The 14111-nt window shown below is 60.7% G+C and overlaps 1 protein-coding gene across 1 annotated transcript in view; it reads right to left on the minus strand.

The window, feature by feature from the left end:
- Positions 1-3931: 3931 nt before the first annotated feature.
- The window catches only part of LOC132015584 (SCO-spondin-like), a 52120-nt gene continuing 41940 nt past the window's right edge, over positions 3932-14111 (minus strand). The window contains 23 exon segments of the mRNA XM_059396156.1: positions 3932-4087; positions 4665-4815; positions 5377-5507; positions 5800-5860; positions 5992-6087; positions 6385-6602; positions 7377-7423; positions 7535-7677; positions 7779-7906; positions 8060-8262; positions 8409-8547; positions 9009-9125; positions 9301-9459; positions 9601-9879; positions 10156-10202; positions 10403-10527; positions 10757-10887; positions 11481-11654; positions 12006-12350; positions 12540-12586; positions 12672-12824; positions 13094-13340; positions 13428-13559. Coding sequence (XP_059252139.1) covers positions 4065-4087; positions 4665-4815; positions 5377-5507; positions 5800-5860; positions 5992-6087; positions 6385-6602; positions 7377-7423; positions 7535-7677; positions 7779-7906; positions 8060-8262; positions 8409-8547; positions 9009-9125; positions 9301-9459; positions 9601-9879; positions 10156-10202; positions 10403-10527; positions 10757-10887; positions 11481-11654; positions 12006-12350; positions 12540-12586; positions 12672-12824; positions 13094-13340; positions 13428-13559 — 3296 coding nt within the window. The 3' untranslated portion in view covers positions 3932-4064.

The raw sequence follows: 14111 nt of genomic DNA on the forward strand, positions 1-14111 counted from the left end.
CGGCCGGGCAAGGGATCTTCCTCGTCGGGGGAGCGGTAAAGCTCCCGGGGCCCAGGGAGGCGAGCGGCGGGGACTAGCGCCGTACGGAGCGAACCGCTTTACGGCAGCCGCCGGGCGCAGGCGGCGGGGCATCACGGGAAGCGTAGTCCGGCCTGCTTAAGCGGCTCTCAAACCGCTATTGGCTCCCGAAACGCGAGGCCCTGATTGGACGCCGAGCAGCTCGCTCGCTGCTCTTCCCACCTGGCTGGAGCGCAGTTCTCAGGTAGCTCCCGCGCCACGCTCTCCCAGACCCGGCCCGGAGGGCACACCGTCCTCCCTGGGCAATGACAGTGCCTGTCCTTGCGTCTGTTTTCCTCGCACTTTTAGGGCCAGTGTCAGCCTTGAAGGTTTCAGATTTTATTTAACATAGGAGTGAGATGCTTTTTTTTTTTTTTTTCCCCTTGAATATTCATTCAAAAAACATCATTGCTTGCCTACCACATGCCAGGCACTGTGCAAGGTTTGGGAATGCAAAGCTGAATGAAACAAAACTTTGCCTTCGAGGAGCTTATAGTCTATCGGGGAAACAGACCAGAAACACATAACTAAAATAAAGACACAAGCGCTGTGGTGGTGGGAGTATACGGGATAGTTAGTCAAGCATCTCCTGAGGAAGTGGCTCCTGAAATGAATTAAGGGGTAGGCGTTAGCGAGGTGAAGCGCTATGGATGGAATTGTGGACCCCCAAATTTGTATGTAGCCCCTATGTGAAGGTATTTAGATGGGGGGGGGGCTTTGGGAGGTAATTAGGTTTAGATGAGATCATGAGGATGGAGATGGGATTAGTGTCCTTGTGAGAAGAGAAAACCAGAGAGCTTGCTGTCGCTCTGCCGTGGGAGGAAATAGTGAGACGACAGCTGTCCGTATGGCAGGAAGAGAGTCCTGACCAGAACTCAGCCATGCTGGCATCTTGGTCTTGAACTCCCATTGTCCAGAACAGTGAAAAAATAAATGTCTGTTATTTAAATCACCTGGTCTGTGGTATTTTGTTATGGTAGCCGAGCTAACTAAGACAGAATGGGGAGAAAGATGTTGCAAAGAGGTCCACTGGCCATAAGAAATAGCATAAGCAAAGCCAGACAGCCACACAAATGGCGTGTGCAGGGATCGTGTAAGACAGGAAATTATGCAGACGTCACTGGAGACATACTTGGGGGCTGGATGTGGAAGGCAGTGTATGCTCCCTCAATCTGAAATGAGCTTTAAGCCGTGAATAATGTGGGCAAATTTGCACTTTAGTTGGATCAGTCCTACTGCAGAGCAGAGGGTGAATTTAAGGAGGGAAGAAAGAAGACCAAACTACAAAAATACACTTGCTTTCCTTTCTTCTCTCATCTTCTTTTAAAGACATGAAAGAAGACTTCACCTGTCGCCATTTTGACTTCAGTCTATCCTTTCTAACCGATTCAGTTCTTTCCAGCCCATGTCTTAACTCAGGCAAAGAATTCTGTGATGGGAACCACAATTATTCCCTCGACCAGTAATGACTACCCTGAGCCAGCAAGACCCCACATGACTGACCTCAACACGCCGATCGACCAGACCTTTCCCATCCCACTTGCTTGTACCCACCAACGTTTGTCCCACTTTCGCTTTCTATAAACTTAGAAGTGTTTCCAGCATTTTGGAGACAGTCTTTGAGCCATTAGTCTGCTGTCTTCCCGGTGTTGGCCTCACTGAAATAAATTGCTTTCTCTTTTCACTTCTGCTCATCTCTTTGTTTTTGGATTTTGTCTGCGGTGAGTGGCTAACCTGGTCTGCTGGGGACCCCCAGAGCGAGATGCCTCTTGCACCCCTGTGCCCTGGTTACAGACATACAATTACATGACATGGTTATAACAACATATTGTTTAGTTTCTAAACAATATGGGTGTAATATATATAATAATCATAGTACAAATAATAAAGTGCAGAAACCTTAACTGTTTAACTGGATGTGTTTTTACATGGGTAACAGGTAGTCACCACTGAGATCAGATACAGAAAATTCCTAGCACTCCAGAAAACCCCCTCTTGGCCCTCCCTTTATATATACGCAGAGAGAAAGTAACAGAAAGTAAGGAAGTGATTATGATAACAGTGTTGGTTAAATTAAATATAAAAATGTTTTGTGTAATTTTTACATGTGTGTGTTTTAAGTCACAGCTGTTTTAAATAAAAAATCAAGCAAATATAGTTTATATTTTAATTTTTTATTAATACTTTATTGCCTCACTGATCGTTGCTTATTTGGATTACCAACCCTGAGCAGGTCTGAGTAACCATTTTCCATTACACTATGGAATTCTGCTTTTCCAGCCAGGGTTGAATAGTGCTAAACTCGGCAGGGGTCAAGGAGAATACCTTTTCTAGAAAGGTGAGATCTCTAGCTCCCAGCGCAGCCATAGCTATCCATCTGTGTACATACCTTGGAAAGCTGCGCTTCTGCCCTGAGTTATCCCGGTCTTCTTATAATAAATTCTTGCTTTGGGATTTAAACATTGGAGGTGAGGTGGTTGAGACAGCTCGGGCTGGAAAATGAGTTTCTGCATGAAAGGTACAGAAAGATGGGGCAGTCTGGAGGGAAATGGGTCGAAAGAGGAGACTAAGATGTGAGACATGAGAGCCTCTTTCTGCTGTTGATGGGAAGGGAACTGATGGTTACGCCCGGTGGTTGGGGGGGTGGGGTTGGCAATGCAAGGACCCAAGACCAAGAGGATCCAGGACCACAGTACCAAGGGCCTTTCCAGGAGTAGGGATACTTCTAGATGACATCACAAGGGAAGAAAGAGAAGACAGAGTGGTTGTCGGTTTGGTTCGTAGATTTGCTATAGATTTTCCCACCTGATGACATCTCTGTGGGACAAGGTCATCTCATGAAAACGGAGGGGAGGTGGGAACGAGAAGGCATGCATTGTCATTGCAGAGAACAGGAAACAGAGTTTATGGGGCAACAGAAGAGGTAGGATGGCCAAGTTGAATTAAAGGCCTGTTTGAGGTTTGTGATCACAAATACAAGGTAAGAACAGTCTATCTGCAAAATTCTGTCTAGAAGCAGAAACTTGGGCAGATATCTGGGTTGGAATGTTGCCAGGGGAGTATGAATGGGGTTAGAAAACAGGGATTTAATGGGACTTTCCCTGGAGTGATTCGTAATGCTAGAAAAGTGGTTCTCACATGTCCCAGTTAGGGGCATGTGGAATTACCCACGAGGTTTCCAAAGAATCTGATTTAATGGGTTCAGGATGGGGTCTGGGCCTTGGCAGGGTTTCAAAAGCCACTCTGGTGGTTCCAATGAGCAGTGGATGCTGAGAATCACCACGCAGACCATGACTCCTAAGGGGAGACAGGAGGGAGCTACTCAAAAGTGAGGCCCTGGTGGGCTCAGTGAATTTGGAATAAAGGACAGTGTGGGGTGCCCGAGCAAACAGGCTGGAAGGACAGGAAGTCCCGATCCGTAAGTAAATATGTGGAAGCATTTGAAAAGGGCAGAGTTGTGGAGTGAAGGGGAAGGTCACTGGACGTAAGGGGGTGAGAACTGAATGCATCATCCACACGGACACAGTGTCTGCAACAAAAACTATGGCGCCACGAGCTGAACTCCTCTCTGGATGAGGGGAATGGCAGTTGGACACAGGAGAGAGTGGGGCAGAACTGGTCCGATGAAGCCATGCACCAGAGAACTTCAGACTTTGTGTGCAACCTGCTGATGTGCGAACAGAGGATATGCATGGGAAGTGACTCACCCAAGTTCACCAGCAGGCAGACTAACAAGCCTCCTGGAGACAGTCCTCAGGCTGGTGGAGAACAGGGCTCAGACGCACCCTGCCCCCCCCCCCCCTCCCCCCCCCCCCCCCCCCCCCCCCCCCCCCCCCCGTCCCCAGAAGCAGACTCTACACACACACTTGCTGCCAATGTCACTTTATTTGGAAAATGCTGGTACCAGGGCAAGGAGTGGGAGGGTCGGTACAAGAGGAGGAGGGGTTCAGTGCCTCTGAGCCCTGTGATGGCATGAAGGGTGGAGGCGGCCTTGAACAGCGGAATCCTCAGTGCTTTGAGAAATCCCCTCCTGGAGGACAGATGAGGGGGACAGGCACTAGCAAGGAGACAGTGGTTAGGAGGCCCTGAAGGGATGCGGCAAGAGGGAGGGCAGGGCGCAAGCTGGCAGGAGAGGAAGACCCGCAGGGACGAAGGCCGGAGAAAGGCCAGCTCTTGCTCTGCCCTCCCCCGCGGCCGCATCACTGGCCCTGCACCTGTTTCTCGCACCGGGCCCTGTGCGGCCTCGGGCACCTAACGAGAACCAGGCACCTCTCACACCTGCGCTCTCACCAAACCCTCCCAACAAGCCTGCGCACGAGGTCAGCCAGGCAGTGAGACCGAGGGCACCGAGGCTCGGCATGGAAGGAAGAGACGGGCTGCTAAGAGGCCGCCCCGACGGACTCCAAACCCCCAAGCGTGCGTACGATTGCAGAAGGACCCAGCGAGAGAGCCGAGAAGGGGAAGGAAGCGCGTCAGAAGGGTGAAGAAGGAGGAATCCCGCCGGGGCCCGCAAGCTGGGAAACGGGCCGCCCTTCGGAAGCCCCGCCCCGGCCCCGCCCCCAGGAGCACCCCCGGCCCCGCCTCAGCCGGGCCCCGCCCAGACCCACCGAGGCAGGCGCTGCACTGGCAGCTGCGGATGGCGGGCAGCACCACGGGCTCCGTGCGGCCGCCGGGACAGCGCAGGGTCAGGACCCGCACGGGGCTCTCCGGGTCCAGGCTGTAGCTGCAGCATCCGCACTGGCTCAGCAGGTACGGCTCCTGCGGGGGGGGGGGGGCGGCTGAGCTAGGTCGGGGCCAAACTCGTTTGCCCAAAACACCTGCCTTCCCTCTTGCGGCCTTTCCCAGCGGGCGGGCGAGATCCCAGCACTCCGCGCCCAGCAGGGCAGCCAAGTCGGGGAGGTGCAGGGGTGGGCCTTTTGGGTCCGAGGAGAGCAAGTGCAGGGCAAAGCTCTGTCCGTCTTCTGGGACGTGCTCATAACGCCTTGTCCCATAATGTCTGGGACGAGGCTGTGTGTCCCCGGTCTGGCTGGGCTGTGATTTCAGAGCCTAACTTAGCTCCTAATGTCTGCCTTTCCTGTTCGTGTCCTGGTGGGCCCACAGCAGGAGAAGAGGCCCCTGGCAGGGATGGAGCCCTGCAGTGGGGGAGGGGGGGAGCCCAACCCCAGGGGAGGGTCACAGGGCCAAGCAGCAGGTGGAGGCCACCATGGTGGTGAACTCAGCCCTGGCTCTGACCGCATCCTCTTGAGATTGACCGGGTCCCTGCTGTCCCCCGGATTTGCCCAGGCCAAGGCCCACTTTGGGAGGCCCTCAGGGGCGCACCTCAGGCATGACGTTGGTGCTGGACGGGCAGTGCCCACTGCAGTAGCTCACTTCTACCTGGTCCAGGTGGCAGGGGCCCTTGGTGAGGTTGCGCAGCTCGGTGAGATGCCTGCAGGAGGCTGACTGCTCCTCTGTGGGGGCAGGGAGGGAGTGCAGGAGGTGGGGGCAGGGCACAGAGTGAAGGCCAACAGAGGGGACTGTGTGTGAAGGGGACAGAGCATGTGGCCTGAGGGCCATCTGTGGCTGTTGGGGCAGGGGTGGCCAGGGACCATGAGGCAGCCCTGGGGGTCTCCGCTCCGCAGATCCCCATGGCAGGCAGCACTGAGGAAGGCAGGCCTCCTAGGCTGGGCATGGGGGAAGTTTGGGAGAAGGGCCCAGAGCAGGGAGAGGCACCGCGGGAAGTACCCCAGGTCCCCCGCATACCCAGAGTCTCTTGGCGGCAAGTGGGACAGCAGCTCCCTGGTTCCTGCACGGTCACCTCACCCTGCAGAGGGAGTGGTCCCCAGCCCCCTCAGGAGGATGGCCCCAGGACCCCCTAAGACCCGCCTCTGGGGAGCGACCCAGGAAGGAACCCAAGGAGCCGCTCTGCGAAGGCAGCAGGCTGCTGGTGGGTACCTGGGCACAGGTGAGGGGGGGGCAGTGCTGGGTGCAGACACTCCTCCCGTGGAGGCAGCGGCAGCTCTCACAGGCTTCCTGCCATTCAGATCCAGGCTGCGGAGACGGAGGAGAGCCTCCTCTCCATCTTCAGCTCCATCTCTCTGCTGGTGAGACTTTTCTACACTACTCCCCCCTCCCTGAAGCCAGCTGCCAGAGACGGGAGTCAGCAACAGGAGTTTCAGGAGGGAGGTGGGCCGATGGAGCCCAGAGACTGCCCCAGCAGGATGGTCCGTGGCCAATGGCCCAGCAGCGGGCTGCTGCAGGGTCTGATGTAGGGGGCGGAGCCCTCGGACAGGAGGGAGGCCTGGGTGGGGGAGGGCTGGATGGCACAAGGGGGCTGTGGTGTCTCACCGGGTGGGGATGCCCATGGCGCCAGCACTCGCAGTGGTCCGGGGGCACGCAGTGGCCCGCGTGGCTACGCAAGTGCCCGTGCCGGCACACGCACCCCGGGGCCTGCCCCATGCGGCAGGTGCCCCAAGTCTCTGTGGCGTTGGGCTCCTGGCACGTCCGTTCACATGGCCCCAGCTCCCCAGGAGGCACCTGCTGCCACATTTCTCCAGAAGGGCACTCTGCCAGGGAAGACCCCACCCACCCCACCACTCAGGTCAGCCCTGGGTCCAAGCTTGATTCTCCCCCCACACACCAGGCACCCCTAGAGTCCCTCCTCCCTCCTCTAGTGCTGCCCACTCGGCTCCAGCAGCCTCTGCACTTCCAGGCCTCCACACACTGCCCTTATCTGCCTTTTCAAATACCAGCAGGGCCTAACCCGCATCCTGCCTTCTCCAGGAAGCCATCCCTGACTAGTCCTGCCCACCTTGACCTCTCTTCTTTGGGCACCGAGTCCCCATCCTGTGGGTGCAGCCTGCTTGTCAGTGGGCCAGAAACAGTCTCCTGTCTCTGTTCTGGTGGGTGAGTCTGCCCTCAGCAGCCAGGCTTGAGTGCTCAAGGCTCACCTTTCCTGTGTGTCTCTGAAACCACACAGAGCGCACTGGCACAAGGCTGGGCTCAGATGAGCCCTTAGCAAAGCCTGTTGATTGTGACCAGATGGGGGCAAAACAGCACAGGGCAGACCCCAAGGGGACTGGCGCAATGGGGACTGCCAGGCAAGAGTCCTATTTTAGCTCACCGTCTCAACCTTTGTTACCTCTGCAGGAAAGGAAGCCTCCGCCTCCTGCATTGCTCATAGCCCTGCTCTGGGCTCGCACAGGAATGCTGCCCACATCGTGTGGACAGAACAGGGAAGGGGCTTCTTGAAAGAGCCAGCATTGCCTCTGCCCTCAGCAGGGCAACCACCCACCCCTGGCTTTGGAAGGACAGCAGGGGCCTGGACAGCCACATCTCACCGTGACAGTCAGCTGGAGAGCAGTTGAAGGCTCCATCTTGGCAGATACTGGGAAGACGGAAGCTTGGGTTTGGATACCTCCCAGGTCCTGCTTCCCACCCCCGTTCTCAGCAGCCCTGCCCTCCACCCCTCCCCACCCTCGTCCCCCCTTGCCCTCACCAGCGGGTGCAGTTCCAGGCCAGCACAGTCCCTGGGGGAAGCTCCCGGGCCTGCTCCTCAAGGGGCAAGGTCTGGCCCCACGGCAGAGACATCTGGGCACAGGGGCACGTGGCGGGCGGCACACATGTGCCGTTGTGCAACAGCTGGGGCAGCGCAGGCTGCAGTTAGACTCAGACCCACTTCTCCTCCTCCCCCACCTGCTGGCTCCGCACGACAGGACTGGGGACATGGCACCCAGACGTACCTGCTGTCCAGGGCAGCCGCAGCCCAGCTGGCAGGGTTCCTGCACGCAGGGGGCACCAGGTTGCAGATGCGAGCAGAGGCGCGGGCACGTGGTGGCACAGGCTCTGAGCACCTGGCCAGGTGGGCAGTCTGGGCGGGGGGAGCACAGACAGTGGGATGGAGTCCTGGGGAAGGAACTGCCTCACCACTGGCCCCCTGCCCTGGCTAGCGCCAGACGGGACCAGGGGGCCTAGCTCAGCCACCCCAGAGGGAAGGGCAGGTACCCACCATCCAGGCGCTCACCAGGGCAGGGCTGCAGGTTACATCCCCGCCTTTGCTCTGTGTCCTGGGCCTCGCATGGCCCCCCCGCAGGTCCCTCCTCGCAGCTCCTATGCCGCTCCATGGTGCCCCCACCGCAGGGAGCAGAGCAGCTGCTCCAGGATGACCATGGCCCAAGGACTGGGCACTCGCGGCGTGGGCACATCAGGGACCCATTGAGACAGGTGCTGTGGACAGGAGTCAAGGGCATGAGTCACGGAAAGCAGAGTCTTTGTTTCCCAGGAATGCCCATAACCCTGACCTGCCCCAAGCCTCCCACCCGCAGCTCCCTAGCACGCCCCCCCCCCCCCCAGCCACCAGCAGGCAACCATACCAGTTATTGCAACCCAGCTGTGCCACCTCGCCGGGGGCCACCACCCATGAGGCATTGGGGCTGGGAAGGCCACAGCGGCAGGAGGAGATGGGCACGCAGAGCCCATCCTGGATCAGCTGGCCAGGAGGGCAGCGGCAGCCTGGGGTGGGGGTGGGGAAGACAAGCACAACCCGGCTCCAGCAGGCACACGAAGGATCCCTGGTTCCCTCCGGCAGCCAGTTGGGAGTCCAAAGCGTCAGACTGATGCTGGAGCACCCTCTCCCACGCCCCAGTCCCCACTTGACCTGTTCTCCACACTGTTTCCACTGCGGGAGCACAGCCCGCCCTGTGTGGGCACTACCCCAGGAAGCCCTGAGGCTGACTGAGAGTGTCCTCACGGACACAGCCCGGCTTGGCTGAGGCTCGCTCCATGCGAGAGCCTGACTCACTTGCTGAAAGCGACCCAAGGATCCACTTTCCTGCCCTATAACCCACGATCCGGTATATGAGCACACCCGCCCAAGGTCTCCTGCTCTCTGGCCGCAGAAAGGCAGCAAAGCGGGCTGCCCTGGTCAGGGGCCCTAGAGGCCCCAGGCTGGGTTGCTAGCACGGCCTGGCTACCTGGGCGGCACGGTCCCTGCAGACACTGCACGCGGTCCCAGAGGTCAGCACAGCTTCTGGGACACCGGTTGGCACAGTCAAGGGTGGGCACAGTGTCCCGGGCTTCGCAGCTCTCCCCTGAGGGCCGGAAGGTAAATGTCTGTGTTGGGGGCCAATGCTCAGGCCCCAGGACAGCCCCTTGCCCTCCCCCGCATGCCTCCAGGAGCAGAGGCAGCACTGCCCGGGCCCTCGGGAAGCTATCTTATACCGCACAGCCCCCAGCTCCTCCCCCAGATGCCGTCACGGGGGTTACCTGGGCAGGGCCCCACGTTGCAGCTCTCAGTCTGAGCCCATGGCCCCCGGCAGCCCCCTCCAGGGGGGCCCCCTGCCTCTCTCCAGCGCAGTCGGAATCCCCCACTGCAGGGCACCTGGCAGGCGCTCCAGGGCCCCCAAGGACTCCACTGGCATAAGTCTGGGGAGATAAAATGGAAGTCAGAACCCAGTGCCCACCTGCCCTCTGCCTCTTGCTTCCAGCCCAATAAACAGCATGGCCCAGCCCTACTCTCATTTCAGGCTCCCTCCTGCCCTGTTGGTCTTTGCCGCTCCTCATTACCATGGCAGGCCCTAGGGTCCGGGCAGAGGCGTTGCTGGCTGAGTGGTGCGGTGCAGAGCTCTGGGTCCCCAGCCCATGGCCTCCCTGTCTCAGGGTCCAGACACAGGCGATGGCGGTGCTGCTCCGAAGCCAGCCAGGGGGCCAAGGTCGGGGAGGGGCCAGCTGGGTGCTGAGACCAGCGCTCCTCTAGGGCAGTCCTGGAGGCAGGGGCCAGCAGGCCAGCAGGCAGGCAGGGCCCACAGGGTGACCACTCGGACCACCCACTCAGAGGCAGAAGACCTAGGAAGGGCAGCGAGTGGGCACGGTTCCCAGGGACCCGACCCCAGACCACAGACCCCAGACCCCAGTGGATGGGAATGGAGGAGCCCGAGTTATGAACAGGGAGGGCTGGAAATGGGAAAGGCTGTAGCAGGTTGCAGAGCTAGGGTGGGGGGCCCACAGTCCTGGTTTGCCTGGGACTGTCCAGGTCCTAGTACTTAGATTTCCAGACTCGGGAACCCCCTGCCAGTCCCAGCAACTGGGGACAGCTGGTCTCCCAAGTGCAGCGAGCGTTACCGTGACAGCCCTGGCTGGTGCACTGCAGCTCCCCGCGCTGGCACTCACTGTGGGAGGGGAGCTCAGGGTAAGACTGGCGATGCAAGACCCAGCCCAGAGCAGGGGGTGGGGGCTGGTGGGAGGTGACCCGAGCCCGATGAGATTAGGGTTGGACCTGGGCCCTGGGGGATTTCCCTGTGGGGCCTCCTGCTCGCCTCCATTCCCCGGCCCCGGCCCTCTAAGCCGCCTCCCTGCCCCCCTCGCTCACCACTCCTTGCAGCCCAGGCGCAGGCGGTCCCCAGGGCCCAGGGTCAGCCTGGCTCCTTCCCCTGTGAGGTGCAGGCAGCTACACTGCTCTGGGGGAATGCAGCCCCCGTCCTGCTCCAGCAGCCCCTGACAGCAGAAGGGGACACTGCGATGGGGCTGCGTGGCAGCCATCTCTACCTCCCCTAGCGCCATACCGCGTCTGCTCACGGCTGGTGCACGCGATGATTTGCCGGCAAATGGGTGGGCACGTGGCCACGAGGCAGAAGGGAAGGACTCCTCAGAGGCATCGTGCAGAGGGGATGGAGTGCGGCAGGCTCCCCCTTCTCCTGGGGTGCCCCCCAGCTCCACCCCTCACCTCAGGGCAGTAGCAGCCAGGCTGGCAGGGCGGTAGGTCCTGGCAGAGCCGATGGCTCAGATGTGTGGTGCAGAGCCCGGTGCAGGGGGAGCCACAGGCCTGGAACTCAAAGGGAGGGGTGCAGCTGTCTCCTGTCGGGGAACAGAGCTGATGGGGAGCCATCTGGAGACACCATCCACCGCCCAAGCCCCGAGCACAGAGTACACGATCCCCTCGGGGCCCCCTGGGGGTCTCCCTGTAGGAGTGCAAGCCTGCCCCCGTACTGCCCTAAGGACTGTCTGGTGTCACCCCATCAAGCACCCACTCGGCCCCCAGGGTGGCCTCTAGGGAGGGTCATGATGGTTGGGGCTCTGAGAGCCAGGTGGCTGCGTGGAGGATGGGGCCTTCGGGGAGCAAGGGGCCGGCCAGACGCTCCTGGGGTGGGCGGATGGGAGGCAGGAGGGTGGCTACCACAGGACGTGGGCAGGTCTGTGCCCCGGGGTGCAGGTCCAAGGGGACAAAGCCTGCAGCTCCCAAGTGGCGGAAATCACAGCAGAGCCAGGCGGGGAGAGGAGCAGGGGGACGCGAGAGGAGCGGAGTGTGAGGCGGACGAGTAACTGGGCTGCGGAGGGCAGGGGTCTGGGGGAGCAAGGACACCTGCTCTGAGGGCCTGGGGGCATGGAGAGGAGCCAGGAGGCCCTGCCAGGGCTCAGCTGTCTGGCTTCTCACTCCCGGGGAGCCTCACCTGAGCAGTTGGCAGTGGGGCAGGGCCGAAAGTGGCCGTCCAGTCGTGTGCAGGCAGAGCCCGCCCCGGCCTGGCCCGCTCCAGGTGCCGGGCCCTGGTGCCGGTAGCGCTGCTGGACCAGCACCTGGCAAGAGCACCGCGTCCAGCTGCTCCAGCTGCTCCAGACGCATTCCTCTAGGGACCAAGGTGGGGGGGTGCTGGCCAGGCTCCTCCAGCCTCTCCCCTCCCTCCCCTCCCCTCCACTCCACTCTCATCCCCAGCCAACACCCTGCACAGGAAAAGGGCAAAAGGGAGCCAGGAATCCAGACAAGTCCTAGTCCGCTGTGTGCCCTGTCACCCAGGGGCACATCCCAGTGAGCTCAGAGGGAGAGATGGTGAGAAGAGGAAAGAGCTAGACAAAGCACTGGGGAGATAGCTCCGTGTTTGCGGGGGGAAATCTGGGCTTTGGGGAGCCACGTTACTCCCTGAATTTTCCCGAGGCAGGAAATCAGGGCAGGGGGCTTTTGCTGCCCAGTGCACACTCACCCAGGCAGGGCCCTGGGTAGCAGGCCTGGGTGTCCAGGTGCAGGAATGTGCCGTTGCAAGTGTGATCAGCTTCGGCCAGTGGGCAGGGGCAGGACCCAGAGCGGGAGGCCAGGCCTGAGCCGCAGCTGCGGGAACAGGGTCCCCACGGGCCCCAGGAGCAAGCCTCCAGCAGCCCCAGGCAAGGCTGCCAACCACAGCGCTGCGTCTGGGTGTCAGGGCCCACGCAGGGGGTCCCCCTGTGGCTGGGGGCCAAGCCCGTGCAGACCCGGGTACGAACCTGGTTTCCACCTCCACAGGAGACAGGACATTCAGACCAGGGGGACCAGAGCGTCCAGGCCCCAGGTACTGTGGGAGGGCACAGGTGAGGTTAGAGAAGCCAGAAGGAGCAGAGGTCCCCAGGGACGGTTGGGCCCTTCATGGCCGAGGGAGTGGCAGCACCTCCCTTCCTTCCCTCCTGGGAGGGACATGTGATAGGGAGCAAGCAAATGGCTGCCTGAGGCTGGGGGAGGGGGGGACTGGGATGAAACCCCAAACCTGCACACTCCACGTCTTCACATATGATGCCCTCTGGGGTGCAGGAGCTGAGGGGAGGGAGCTGGACTCAGGTCTGCTGTCCCCCAGCAGGACCTGACAGACCCCCCCCCCGGGCTCCCGCCCCAGGCTTACCACTGTCGGCATTCGCCCTGCAGCCAGCTGTCCCCCAGGGTGTGGAGGCGGGCACCGTGCTGGCACAGGGGTGGGCACGGGGGCTGAGGGCAGGGCTGGCTCTGGGACTGCTCCTCCCGACACTCCGGGGCCCATGAGCCCGATGTGGAGGACCTGGGTGGGGCCCAGGGCAGAGAAGCTGAGAGGTGGCCCCGGGGCCTTCACCACTCTTCCATCTCCTGGTGACACATGTGACACACAAACCTGGGGTGGCTAAAGAAAGCAAGGATAACCAGGGACAAAAGCTGGGGCCAGGGCACAGAGGATGTGCCACCGGGGGGGGGGGGGGGGGCCAGGAGCGCTGTATCAGAGAGGGAGACTGAGTCCAGGCCGTGGGAGACTGGGGCTGGGGGAGGTGACGCTAGCCTAGCCCAGCCCCATACCGGAAGCGGCTCTGCTGTCCCTCAGGCCCGCACGAGCGGCTGCAGGGACTCCAGGATGACCAGCGGCTCCAGGAGCAGTGCGCAGGTGGCGGGCAGGGCTGAGCCGTGCAGGAGAGCCGCCCCGCATGGCAGGTGCAGGTGCCGCAGGCCTCCTGGTGCCGGCTGCCCGGGGCCCAGCTCTGGCCCTGGGCATCTGTGCACTCACAGTGCCCAATCGGCACACAGCCACCGTCCTGCTCCAGGAAGCCTGTGGGGGAGGCAGCCCTCCAGAGCTGTGCCGGCACCCGGGTCCCACCTGCCTTCCTACCGCACCGTGGGGCCGCCCCCACCCTACCGTCAGAGCAGCGGCAGCCCGGCTGGCAGGCCTGGCCGTCCTGACACGCGAGCCCCTCCTGGAGATCTGAGCAGCGGCGGGGGCAGCGGTTGGCACAGCTGACCATCTTCATGCCTGCTGGGCAGCCCTCCTCTAAGCAGAGGGGAAGGACCAGAGTCAAAAGGGCTCATTTGCGCCGGGGCTCAGAAGCCCTCCACCTGCCTGCCGGGGAACCACTCTTAACCTCCACGAAGCTATACTCTCATCCTTCTCCCCATGTTGGTGACCATGGAAACATGGGGCCTTGGGGAGACCCCTGGGATTGGGATGTTCTGTAAGACAGGGAGCCCTTCTTACCTACCTGGGGGTCCTAGCACCCAGCCTAGAACCCAGTAAGTGTCTGAGCTGGACTGAATTTGTGCATCTAAGAACATGTTCACCTACACGTGTCCGGCTGGAGGGGACAGGAGAGCAGAAGGTCTTAGAGTAACCAAGGTCCATGGGGTCAGGGAGCTCAGAAAGACCAATAAGGGGGCACCTGGGTGGCTCAGTGGGTTAAAGCCTCTGCCTTCAGCTCAGGTCATGATCTCAGGGTTCCTGGGATGGAGCCCCGGAATCAGAATCTGGCTCTCTGCTCAGCGGGGAGCCTGCTTCCTTCCCTCTCTCTCTGCCTGCCTCCCTGCCTACTTGTGATCTCTCTCTGTC

The sequence above is a fragment of the Mustela nigripes genome, chromosome 4 (assembly GCF_022355385.1).
Source record: "Mustela nigripes isolate SB6536 chromosome 4, MUSNIG.SB6536, whole genome shotgun sequence".
In the NCBI taxonomy this organism is placed as follows: domain Eukaryota; kingdom Metazoa; phylum Chordata; class Mammalia; order Carnivora; family Mustelidae; genus Mustela; species Mustela nigripes.